At 43.4% G+C, this 13,469-nt stretch overlaps 1 protein-coding gene across 6 annotated transcripts in view; it reads left to right on the top strand.

Annotated features, from left to right (window-relative positions):
• OSBPL5 (oxysterol binding protein like 5) overlaps nt 1-11,204 on the top strand; it is a 186,618-nt gene extending 175,414 nt beyond the window's left edge. For all 6 annotated transcript variants that reach the window (XM_061380236.1, XM_061380235.1, XM_061380237.1 and 3 more), the window contains 6 exons: nt 2,518-2,654; nt 6,028-6,213; nt 6,754-6,892; nt 8,090-8,207; nt 8,776-8,878; nt 9,877-11,204. In XM_061380236.1, coding sequence (XP_061236220.1) covers nt 2,518-2,654; nt 6,028-6,213; nt 6,754-6,892; nt 8,090-8,207; nt 8,776-8,878; nt 9,877-10,012 — 819 coding nt within the window. In that variant the 3' untranslated portion in view covers nt 10,013-11,204. The remainder of the gene's footprint in view (nt 1-2,517; nt 2,655-6,027; nt 6,214-6,753; nt 6,893-8,089; nt 8,208-8,775; nt 8,879-9,876) is intronic.
• The last annotated feature ends 2,265 nt before the right edge of the window (nt 11,205-13,469 follow it).

Here is a 13,469-nt window from a genome sequence, read left to right as displayed (position 1 = left end):
CCTGATGGCAGGAGACATAGTGTGTCTTGTGTGTGACTGTGAAAATCATGAGGCTTCCTTTTGCCTTAATGCATTCAATACTTCCACAGCTACAGCAGTATCAGGGAGGAACTTTACAGGGTTTAAAATGGATTATTTTCACACCAAACCTTAATGATAGAAGACAGTTGTTCTTCTGTTCATGAGGTAAAGGACAGAGTGAAGGTCCATCTGTATGGGCAGCTCAGACCAGTCAGCGGAGCAGCTAGCACCTTTACACACCAAGCATCCACAAGTGAATCACTCAAAAAGATCCTTAAGCTGAAATGCAGCAAGAATAAAGTTTCATGATGAAGAGTCTGGTCTAGAGTTTTGGTTGGGAACTCCTGGTTACCCAGGCAAAAGCAGTGAGCCCCGGCATTGGGCTGGACACTTCAGTATTTATCTCAGGTACATTTAGACATCTACATCTTCATTATAGTTGACCTGTGCTTCCTTTCCAGTCCATAGATATTGCCACTTCTGAGACAATATTTGTGTCATCCTAAAGGAGGTATTTAAAGTAGGTCAAGTGAAATGTGCCTGGATAAAGCCCCTTCGACAATGAGGTCCTAACCACAGTATAGCCTTTGCTACTGAACTCCTCCCCAGAGATAATCTTTCTTTTTACATAAAAAGCTAATGACCATTTTGAAATGTGGAGATTCGCCCTTTCTAGGCATATACAAGGAGATCTGCTCCTTGTGCCTGGGTAGCTTTTCCGTTCTGACCTCACTTTCCTGCAGGATAATCCTTGGCAATTTTGAGTTATGCTGGGCTGTTGAGTACCTCATCTGTGGTGGGTCTTGTGAACACCATCCAGAAGAGCATGTAATCGAATGGCTCCCCTGGGGCACCAAGCCACAGGGCTGTGTGCTGCTCAGCTTCCAGTCTGCTTTGTTTGGGTTTTATCAGCCTGAAAGTAATTTATTCCTCCCTTGTTCTTTGTGCTGGTTGTTTGTGGTGCACAAAATTAGAATGATGTATAAAAGAAATTAAATGGCTTTGAAAGGATGGCTCCATAAGCTGCTGTCTGCAGTTGTATGCTGTGGATAGAATAGCTGCTGTGCAGCAGCAGTGGTAGGGATGTTGTTTGTTCTTCTTCTCCCCACTGAGAATATTGGTCTGGTCTCCTGAGCTCTGCAGGCTTTTGTTTGTCCCATTTGGTTTCCTGACAGCTGATCTGTGACCTGAGAGAATTTCCTGACAAAAAAGCTCACAGCTGAAAGGCTAATTCTCTGCTGCAGGACCTGAAAGCCCACCTGAATAAAAAAGGGAAGCAAATCCCAATGATTCTCAGCCCTAGGACCAAAGGGGCAGCTGAAGGATTTTATATTTGCCCCTTAGAGATGCACACAGTGAAGTTTGGTAATGCCTGTCTGGTGACTCCTATCCATAGCTGGGGTCTCTTGGGAACCTGAGATCTGTCCTGGAACTGGCACCTTAGGACATGGCAGAGGAAGTTCCTAGGAAGACTTTGAGGAGGGATGACAGTCCCTTAGGTTTGAAAGAGTTTCACAGCTGAAGATGTGGGAAGTGGACTTTGAGACATGCATCAGGGACTGTGGCAGGGGAAGTAATGCAGCAGCTGGGATGCAAAGAAATTAGGCAGCAACAGGTAAAGCCAAAAGCCATGACCTAAGTAAGGTTTGCATGATACTCATACCATGTCCAGGCAGCTGAATGGCACCAGTTGCAAATGCTGTTTCAGCAGCTGTAATCACCTCTTTCATTCCACTCACAGTCAGCATTGTGCTGTTCGCCATATGCTCTGTAAACTACTTGGTCTGGCTCTGGGGAATTTCTGCCTGTGTGAGCAAGGCTGGGAAGCAGCATAGTTGAGCAGGGACACAGCAATATTGTCTAGCCAACCTCACACCAGAAAAGTGCTGATGAATAGTTGGTCACCAAACAAACTAGCAAGGAATAAGAACAAAAGACCCCTGGTCATTTTGAAGTGCCAAATGAAATTCAGGAGCAATAATAGAAAAACTTTGCTAAACTGAAAATAAAATAAAAAAAAGAAAAAAGAAAAAATAATGTGAAAGAGCATCTCGGCTTGAGCTCTCCTTTCTAGAGAGGATGGTATTTCAGTGGGCTCTGCATGAAATTTCAGCATTGAGAAATAGAAGATAGACAAGAAAGGCGTCTTGTTCATATGTGCTGGCTGGTGCCTGGGAGGAACAGGGGGAAGAAGAGCATCTTAGGACTTCTTTGGGTACCCTTGTCTGGGGACAAGAATAACAGAAGGGACCAGGTCCCTTTTTAATTCTCTTCTGATTAATTCAGCTAGTGTTTACAGGAATGCCTTGCCTCATTCAGTTTTTAGAAACTTTCAGGAAGTGTTCAGTGAGATTTAATGGGGTAGAGGAAGATAGAAGCCTTCTAAGCAAGCCCTGTCCCTGATCATCATCAGAAAGCAGCTTCCATTTGTCAGGATTATTTTCTGCTATGTGTTTCTGATTGCCATTAACCTTTTCACTTAATTTTCCTTCTCAGGATGGGGAAGTGAATATAAATGAGTTGAAAAACGGGAACGTGGAAATGTTCTGGAACCCAACCAGTGAAGTACGAAGGCAGAGACTGAAGCGCCATATTGTGCTGTTTGAGGAGCAGACTGACTTTGAGTCAGAGAGGTAAGGAGCTCGAAGAACATCTTGCTGCCGCTTCCCTGCTGGAAGTAGGGCTCTGGTCAGAAGGTTCCAGTTCCTCAGCACTGTCCTTGAAGGACAGAGTTCTGCTTTGCCTGCACATACTACCCAGCTGTTTACTCTTTTTTCTCCAGTTTATTAACTCTGGGGTATTTCCATGAAGTATATCTCTGAAATAACCAAGGAGCTCGGTTGAGAAACAGTGGAGGCTACATTTTATCTTAGAATCTAGAATAGAATCATAGAATAGTTAGGGCTGGAAAGGACCTTAAGATCATCAAGTTCCAACCCCCCTGCCATGGGCAGGGACACCTCACACTAAACCATATCACCCAAGGCCTCATCCAGTCTGGCCTTGAACACTGACAGGGATGGAGCATTCACAACCTCCTTGGGCAACCTATTCCAGTGCCTCACCACCCTAACAGGAAAGAATTTCCTCCTTATATCCAATCTAAACTTCCCCTGTTTAAGTTTTAACCCATTACCCCTTGTCCTATCACTACAGTCCCTAATGAAGAGCTCCTCCCCAGCATCCCTATAGGCCGCCTTCAGATACTGGAAGGCTGCTATGAGGTCTCCACGCAGCCTTCTCTTCTCCAGGCTGAACAGCTCCAACTTTCTCAGCCTGTCTTCATATGGGAGGTGCTCCAGTCCCCTGATCATCCTCGTGGCCCTCCTCTGGACTTGTTCCAACAGTTCCATGTCTTTTTTATGTTGAGAACATCAGAAGTGCACACAATACTCCAAGTGAGGTCTCACAAGAGCAGAGGGGTAGGGTCACCTCCTTTGGCCTGCTGGTCACACTCCTTATGTGACGATTGGCTTTCGGGGCTGCAAGCTCACACTGAAGCCAGCTCATGTTTGTATTCTCATCGACCAGCACCCCCAAGTCCTTCTCCGCAGGGCTGCTCTGAATCTCTTTTTTAAATAACAAGTCTCCCTGGACTCCAGAGATCACAGAATCTTTCTAACTGCTGGAACATTTTATGGAAGGGCAAGATGTCAATCTGAGGTTGAATGTCTTGTTAAGAAGAGCCACAAGTTCCTAAACGAGATGCAGGAATCATGTGGAAAGCCCTGGCATGAGCAGAGCAGTAGTTTGAACTACATAACAGGATTTTATGGGAGAATGTAATTAAAAATATATTTAACCCTGCCTCATAATCTCAGATGAGATCTCCAATGAAGTCTGCACTAGTTTTTTTTTAGGGTAATCTAGATTAACTATAAATATAGTCCTGGCACAATACTTAGGAAATGGAAGGAATGACTACATGATGCAGTGAGTGTCCCTAGACCAAATCTTGAGCAAGAACAGCTAGAGCAACTTCATATGGCACTGGCTTCAAACCAACTAGTCCTGCCATCTCACCAAAATGGTTAGTGAGTTCCAGGTAACATCCCAAGCAGTTTGCTGCCTGGCTCTGCTTTACATTGACCACTTCTCTGTGGGCATCTAATTTTGCTGTTGCGTTAAATCACACTAAGATTCCCAATTTTATGGGTAAAGAAAGGGATTGCATGAAAATAAAAACACAGGAACATTTAGTTTGTTCTGGCCATCAGTGGATATTATGGGCAAATACAAGTCTGTATTTGTAACTTATAGTCACGCAGTTGCCACAGAGCAGAGCAGGCTGCAGCATGTGTCTCTATTAATCTTCTAAGAAGATTCTTTTAAAGGAGATGAGAAATCTTGGTCTTCTGGACAGAGAATCTCCATTTCTCTATTTACCACAGTACTGCCAGAGCCAAATCCCTCTGCCACAGCAGATATCAGTAATGATACATGCATCCAGGGGAAGGAGGGAAATGGAAAATATCTGGGGACTCCTAACAGACATTCCCCCGAGCTCCTTATTATGCTGACAGTTGCATGAATAAATTACCACTTAATCCAGGTTATGTTCCGCCTGAATTGATTAGTCTGCCCTGAAGTGCTGAAAATCACCTATCTTCACAAGAGCTGAATAGTCTGACGCTCATGCCATTATGCAGCTCACCACGGAGGGTCTCCTTGACTGACACATGCAGATCTTGATTGGAGTAATTTGCCCTTGTCAAATGATTTTGTGCATGTCCCTCTAAGATTCTTAGAAACAGAAGACTTGCTCTTTACTTCACCTCATTCCTTAGAATTGGCTTTTTACACCATCACTGTATTTTTTCAGACTGTTATTTTCACTCCTCCCTCCCCCACCTCCATCACTTTGAGTTTAGACTGAGTTTCCTGCCTTTGTTTCTGGGAGAAAAGATCCATACACAGGAAAATGGGAGTGACTTGTCATAAAGGACAGGAAGGTGTTCCTCTGCCTTTGGGTAATTATCCAAGATTTTTTATTACCCACAGTTATCCACTGCTTTTTTTGGAAGTGTTGTCTTAACACATGATGATAGAAATATAATGAAAGCATTGGTATCCTTTTGAAGTTAAGAGTTTCACAGCAAGCTCCAAATTAAATGGAGTAATTCATTCATCTTCTAAATGGAGGACTGATGCTTTGTGGAGCTGGGAATACTGGAACAGCCTTGATACCCAGTGCCTATTCTAACTGCTGAAACGCTGGGTAATGTTTTGGGAGGGCTAGCTGCTAATCTCAGAAGCACTTCCAGTCTGAAATGAAGATTAGAATGCTCTGATTAGAGGAACTGTGGAGATGCCTGTCACAGCTCGGCTACAGTAAAAAAAAAAGTGATGTTTTTTCTCTTGTAAAAACTAGATCCTCTCCTCTAGGTAGAGGCTTAGTGAGACACCATGTAAACAGATCGTGTATCTTTTGGCATGTGAAGACAAGTGCTAGTGAAGGCCTGTGTTCCTGCTTGCAGTTTGTGAGCACAAGTACATCTCCATTTCTTGCAGACTGCATTAGCTTCCTACAGACCTGGCTGCTAGCGCGGTATAGAAGTACAACATTGCATGTGCAAGCCGTGCACATGAATTTGTTTTCCAGTACTTCTAAGCTTCAAATAAAAAGCCTGTGTTTCAAGGGTAGATATTAATACAAAGTCTCCAAAACATTAATGATCGAAAGGGCAAGGAAGATCACAAAGTCTCCATTATAGATCAGTCATTTCTGAATCAGCCACTGACCCCAATGAATTGAGTATAACTATCTTAGACAGCACTTAAGATTTTAATGAACGCTATAGGTGATGTTATCTAAGGAAAACTTCCCCTGTTCTTCAGCAAATCATTGTATACAGCATTCAGTGTTGCCATTCTTATAATGTTCCTTTAATTTATAGTTCCTCTGGAGTATCAATAGACCAGAAAAACACCAACTCTAAGGTTCGAGCTGGAGGAATGCACTGTTGGTTTTAAGGTGTTTTAACTTGCTTCCCTGTTTATTCCTAGGCTTTGGCAGCACGTTACCAGTGCAATAAACAAAGGTGATCAAAACAGGGCAACGCAAGAAAAATTCGTGCTAGAAGAGGAGCAGAGGAATGCTGCCCGGGAGCGGAGAGAGAACGGCACAGAATGGAAGCCGCTGCTCTTCTGGCATGATGCCACGACTAATGAATGGCGCTACAAATACGAGGAGTGAGTGGTGGAGCGAGGGTTGTGAACAGGCCTCACTTCTTGAGCTCCCCAGGGGTGCATTGCAAGGTTACAGACCTGCAATTCCAGTTCTGTCTTTCCCCAAACTATGACCTGGCTTGCTCTTTCTGAGTTCCGTGTCACTATTAGGATACATATTCCTGATACTAATTGGGAATAGTTGGAAATGAGGGCTTGGCAATGGAAAATATGCTATGCAATCGGTAGAAATCCCTATTGCTGCAATCAAGCGTGAAATCATTTTGCAGAGATTTTTCTGCACTGTACAGACAGAGCTGACAACTGTCTCTCCTCCTCTGGCAAGAAGGGTGAGGCCTCTGGAGACTGAACTTTCCTCATTTATTGCTAGGAACTGTGAATGTAAGGGGAAGTATCTGTTAGTCCTCACACTACATCTGTGGAAACTGGTTACTGTCAGAGATGGGTGCCTGCCCTGATGCATGCAGAGTTAGTATATTGCTCATAACACACCTGGTATGGGATTCTTGCTTTTCTGATGTTTTTTTCCTTTGATCTCTAAAGTTTAAGACCTTGGGATCCTTTGAACGACGTTGCCCAATTTGAGAAGAATGGAATACTTCAGACAATGGAAAGACAGTTATCGACAAGAATGTCAAATCACAAAACAACATGCATAAACAATCAAATTACACGGCACAAGGTAAAAAGCCTGGTTTAGGCAACAGAATATTCTTTATGATTGTTTAGATATGCAGCCTTTTTCTGCAGCATTTTCATGTAAGCACAGCATAGGCTGAAAGGTTTAATTTGGGATAATATAGCTTATGACTAGACCTGCAATATTATACTACTGTTAACTACAAATAATTACGATTCTCGGTTGATGCATCCTATCTGTTTTGGCATTTTTCTTCCAGCCATGTTAGTGACAGTGACTCATACTGGGTTTTGCACATGACTGAGCTGAACTTCGCTGTTCAGTGTTTCCAAAGCAGAAAAAGTCCCATAGCAAGGGTGTGAGCAACGTTTTGGATTACATAGCTGAGATCCTGCAACTTCATTTTTGGTCCTTGCTACCTGCCTTTATCACTTTCTCTTAGACAAGACGAGAAACTTCTCTATGTATTTTCCCTTAAACAGGGAATAAACATTGCATTAATGAACAATGCATGTTCATTAAACATTGCATTAATCTTTGGAGTAATGTATGTCATTCATGAAACACTTCGTAAATGCAGAACTGCATAGCCCATATTACACTGAAGAACTCTTATTTTACTGTGTACATAGTCTTTTGTTTTATAATACCCCAAATCTGAATGTCTCTGAAACAATGGCAAAGTTGAGGTTCATAACTGCTTTACAGATCCTCCAGTGAGAAGTCTGAGTCAATGTGCTTGGGTTTGCCCATCTGAGAAGTAGGGAGAAACTTTCCAAAGTGCATCAAGAAGTTGGGCATAAAAGTTATGTGATGTTTAAGTACTTCAGGCACCTTCTGAAAAGTCTTCCCCATTTTTAATCTATATTTCTTTTATATATTTTATATATATATATTTTATATAGTTTATATATTTTTATTCTATTTTTTTTTTGTCCTTTCTGTTATGTACCTGGCTGGTAGATATACAACTCAGAAAAAAACTATAAAGTTCATCACTAGTATGTGTCAGTTAAAGCTACAGAAATAATTTGGATGGGGTGTCATAGGGATGTTATCATTTCAGAAAATGCTTCTGTACAGGGCACAAAATACCTTTAAGTAGCTGCCATGAGTCCAACTAACTAGGAGTTGCTGAGAAAGCAATCAAACTCTGCAATCTCACAGATATGTCCCAGCACCCCAAACTATGTTGTTTAAAACCAAACACAAGCCTCTTTTAATCTCCATTTTATCCAGAGGTCTGCCAAAGACTGCAGACACCGCAAAAGCAGCGACCAGCCATCCAACCATAGCCAGAACACAGAGAGCAGCTGTTCGACACCAGAGTCTGTACAGGAGCTCTCAGATGATGATGGCAAGTATTTGGGTATCACTGGGTCAGGCTTTAATGTTGCTCCCTCAGAAGCTTATTCCTCAAGTCAGCCCTGGGACATTTCCTGACCTGTTAATACTATGGGCCCAATAGCCCACAGGCAACCACAGAAAATATTCTGTTCTCTGTACCTCCTGCTTCTCTTTCTGCCTTACCCTACCAATGCCAACAAGGGCTTCCCAGCTCCTGGCACAAATATGTTGGAAAAATACACTGACATTCCAGTCAACAGACAGGAAACAGGCTTAGTTTTTCATTCCCTTTTCTCAGCCTTTGCTGGGGGTGACCTTCATTCTCCTCCACTCAGTGAGGGAGCATACTGCAAAAACTATTTTCTGATAACTGAAGAAAAGCCCTTAGCAGTGTCATGGGACCTATTCCACTGACTTGGGTCTTCAGGATGGAAGATCCTGTCCCATGTCTCCTTCTCCCCATGTTTACTTCTGAAAGTGTCTCCCTCCTGGCTCTGTCAGTTTGATCAAAGCCAGCCATTTGCTGGGTGAACCAGAGTTGGTGATGCAAAACAGTGTCCTTCAATACTTTGCTGCAGGGTTTGAAAGCCTGTGTGCTCAGTGTGGGAAAGAAATGAATCACCTGAAGGAAATTCATTCAGCCGTCTTATCCCTACAGAGAGCCCAACAGGACATACACAGGTAACCAATTTATCAAATCAATGATCTTAATGAGCTAAAAATAGCTTGTGGCATTTAACTCCTCCACTGCCACTTTATCAGCTGCAGGAGTGTTTCAGTAACCTGTTAATATACCATAATGGCAAGCCCACCCACTACTTGAAATAGTGAGGAACTCTCTTCCTTCCTCCTGAGACTCTTTATGGGGCAGAAAGCATCCCTCAGCATGTTAAGCATCTCTTGATACTCCCAACTGCAAAACAGCTGCAGAAGCTGGGAGGGGCTGGGGCAGGTCCTGGCTCTAAATAAATCTCTGCCAGGCAGGGAGGCATGGGCTCTCCCTTCTCATCAAGTATGTTATGAGTTTGCTCCATTTGCTGCAGAGTTGTGGGTGTGTGGCCTGAAAACTGGGCTCCATGGGTGAAAAGCACTGAATTCTTGCTTTTGTATAAATGGCTAGCTGCTGTCTGAGGAAAGCAGTGAGGACACCTGCTTAACCTACTGCTGGCAAAGGGCTTTGCCCTTCAGACTCCTGTGGGGAGGGCAGGGAAGGTATTAAGTGTTATATCTGCTCCACGGACCCCTGCTGGTTCCCCTCTGCATGAGGAATATTACCCAGCCCTCCTGGGGCTTCACTGGAGTGGGATCACCTAAGGTCCTGTGTTTCTGAATGCCAGAGCAATTGGTGATATGTCTTTAGATTTCCTCTGCTGCTCTTGGGTGTGTCCAGGGCAAGTCCTTATATTTGGAAAGTTAGGACGTAGGTTTGTGAGTGGGGCCCACATGAAGAGATTTCTTGGGGCTCATGCCCTTACCCCTTCTCATGCCATCCACCATGCTCTGCCTGATCCAGCAGCAGTCACAAGTACTTATCTTTCTGTCAAAAAGACAAAGTCTGAGGGGCACAGTGCTCTACCCATGAGGGTATCTCTGAAGGGGGTCGTTCCCAGAGTGGAAGCTCAGGTGTGGCTGCACACATCCATCTGACACACAAATAAACATGCTGCTTTCTTTTCCAGAAACCTCAGTGCTCTGAACAAAAAGTCCTTCCACAAGAAAGTTTCTTCTGAAAGCTTCCTCCTAGACTCTCGCTGTTGGTTTCTCCTCTGCATCTTTCTTACGTGTCAACTATTCATTAATTATGTCTTCAAATAAAGTCACTACGTTTGGCAGCAATAATGATTACTGGCTGCAGGACGGGGGGTCACTCACGCAAGGAGCCCAGTGAGGCACCAAAGCACTTTAGAACCAACACGGCACAGATGGAAGAAGTTGAAAAACGAGGTTAAAAAGGGACCTAGGAACCTGCAAAACTTTGTTCCTGCAGATTATGTCATTTTTGCCTTTTACATGTACATCTTCAAGGACCTCTTAACCTGTATGGGCCTTAATGCTGAAGCCAAATGTAGCTTTAATTGTGCAATTTGTTTTCTATGTCTTGTCATTTTCTGATGCAATTAATAATTACCCAGCAGTATTGGTACCTTCAAAATGGTAAACACTGCAGCATTTTGGAAAGGTCATGCTAGCTGGGGTCATAGCTGTTTGAGTGAGAGAGTGCAGCTGGGGAGCTGTAAAGAACCCATGTCTATGGTGCCTGTCTGGCTGCCTTTGATTATGGGAGGGAGCACACTTGGTCCAAAACAATTCACCCCCAGGATATTAAGTCATGATCTGTTTTGTCAGCACACACAGAATGGGACCTCAGAATGTGTTTTGTTTTCCATTCCATGGAAACTGTAAATATGCACAATTTCCTACAGCCTTTCCTCTTTAGGAAATGGGAAGTCTTTGGTGAAAGCTCCTCGTTTGTTTACAGAGCTGATGTCCCGGATGAGGCCCATCAAGTGTAGCATCAGACACGCCTGTTCATAAAACCTGGTCACTTATTGTTACTATTTGCTATATGGCTATTTTATAATATCACACACTAGCATTGTAGAGAAGAATCCACTGCCCCAGGATAGGTGAGAAGGATGGGAATGATGTAGATGTATGTGTGTTTGGTCTTAGGCACATTTATTGTCAAAGGTCAGGAAGGAGGAAAGGTTTTGCCACTGCATTCTTCAACTCTGTTAATAGTCTTTCTATTTTACACCATTTTTAAAAGATTTGCAATATTTTCTGTAGACTGCAGACAATACTAAGCCTTTCTTTTCTGGCCTGAAGTAGTTCCAAGTGGTAAGTACTGCTATATATACAGCCTTAAAATACTTAGTGGTGGTGCCAGTCTGGGCTATCTTTCAATGTAAATGTTTCCAAATTTTTAAGTACATTCCTTGTCATATTCCCCAGTTAGGGGAACCCTGTGCTTGATATGTTGAAATAAAACTACACACAACTTTCAGTGGCTGGCTGTCTGACAAATTATTTGTGTGTTTGAACTCAGGTTTGTGTTTTATAGTGTTTTACAGGTAAACATCTTTTAGGCCATGGTTTTCTAGAGGAAAAGCTACAGGAAAAGGTCTTCAAGAATCTCAGACATAAGCCCTAAGTTAGAACGGCATCAGCATTTTGACACCCTCTGGCTCATATTAACCATGTCTTCTGATTGTAACAACTTCCTCAAAATAGAAAGAAAAGTGGTTGCCTTGATTTTTCTTGTAGTACATGTAAATGTACAGACTTGTTGGGGTTAGAAAATCTTTTATACTAAGGAAGTAAATTGACACTAGAGAACAGATAGTTCCATGGAAAGAACCCCATCCCTCTGATATAAACAGATGGGATAAGAACTGCTATCCAGAAACTGACATTCAAGAGATAAATAACAGATAATAACAGGTGAGAGTGCCTTTGCTATTAGCAAAAGTCTCCAGAAAGCCAAAGAATTCTTCATCCTTGAGGAATCATCCTTACAGAATGTCAGAGTTGTCAATTCTTGTCAGATGCCGGTTTGAAGGACATCATCCCAGTCACTCCTTGCTGAGGGAGTCTGACCCGTGGTCTAACCATCTGTGAGGGGGGGTCCCCCAGCTTCTGTCTGTGCCTGTGAAGGAATGCCCAGCCACTAGTAACACCAGTGTGGCTATGCAGGGTCCAGTAGGCAATATGGAAGTGTTTCTCCTAATGCTGTGCAAACACCTCTGCTACTTTCCTGCCTAAATCTCCTTTTGAATGCTACAGCAGGTCACATGTCTCTGGCTGTCAGCACAGCCTTCCTCATCACACAGCCCCCTTATGGACCGTGTATTGCAGTTACTGCTTGGAGTCTTGCCTCTACCATAGGGACATTTACCTCTCTTGGGTGCAAATGTATTCTGAGTTTGAGAAAGTTACTAAAAATTAAAATAGATCCCTAAACCCACCTGAACCAAAGAGAAGCAGTGCTTAAGAGGAGGCCTTCAGGAACTTTGCCTTCACTGCAAAGCGAATGCCTGAAATTCTTTGGATCAATTCCATTTTAGCAAGCTACGCACCCATAGGGATTTCACTGCGACTTGTTACTGCAGTTAAATAAAACAAATGCTGTCACCATGAGAGGAGCAGTTCAGTGAAAAACTATTAACCTACATAAACTAATTATGCATCAGTAGAGAAGGAGTTTCCTACATTTACTGCTGCTACCGCAGGGAATTAAAAATAATCCAGAAAGGAACAATCTATAAATCCTTGTGCTATTAATTTTAATCCAATTTCAACATCTGGAGGTGAACGTTCCTACATGCCAGTTACGTGCGCATGGAGGATGAAAGGTATTCTTGAGGAAAATCACGGTCAGAAATGTCATTTCTTGTTGAAAAGCTGAGAACCCCTTTCACAGGGCTTTAGAAACCCGGTTATGTGCCCAGTTTGTGCACGTTTGGAAAAATTCTCCTCCCACTCTTTCACATCCTTTTCACAATCCGTGGGCAGCCAGCCCAGCGGCAGCATGTGAGCTGTGGGCGGGGAGACACCAATTGGACCATTTCCTAATGTGGTTTCCTCCTGCTCTTAATACGTGTAAAACGTGGTACTGGGTTTTGCATCTCCTAAGGCATGACGTGGGGCTCCTTGACCCCTGTGGGTGGGCAGTGTGCTGTTGGGACACATATTTCCATTTGGCTTTAGTCTGAGAACAATGCTGTTCTTGATAATTTTTTACGTGTTTACAGATGTTTTAGTTGTTGCTCAGTACTGCGTACCCTGATCAAGGGCTTTTCAGTCTCTGCTCTGCCAGTGAGGAGGGACACAAGAAGGCAGGAGGAAGCAGAGACAGGACACCTGACCCAAACTGACCAAAGCGATATTCCATATCACAGCAAGTCATGCCCACTATATAAACTGAGGGCAGTTACCCAGAAGGCCCAGATCACTGCTCAAGTCAGGCTGGGTATCAGTCAGCGGGTGGTGAGCAATTGTGTTGTGCATCACTTGTGTTTATCATGTTTTTTTTTCCTTTACCTTTTTAGTTTTATATTCTCTCCCCTTGGTATTTCCCCTATCATTATTGGTGGTAGTAGTTCTATATTATACTTTAGTTACTGGACTGCCCTTATCTGAACCCGTGTGTTTCATTCTTAAGATTCTCTCACCTATCCGGACGGGCTCAACCCACGACATAGCCCCGTTCTGCCCTCACGAGGGCTCTTGCGGAGGGCTCTGAGGCCCGGGGGCGGAGGGCGGGGCCGCG

This window comes from Neopsephotus bourkii, unplaced genomic scaffold, assembly GCF_033783945.1.
Source record: "Neopsephotus bourkii isolate Nb327-2 ecotype Australia unplaced genomic scaffold, CSIRO-AGI_Nbou_v1 NB_1792, whole genome shotgun sequence".
NCBI lineage: Eukaryota > Metazoa > Chordata > Aves > Psittaciformes > Psittacidae > Neopsephotus > Neopsephotus bourkii.
Note: the sequence above shows the minus strand (reverse complement) of the source record. Positions and strands in the feature narration are given on the sequence as shown.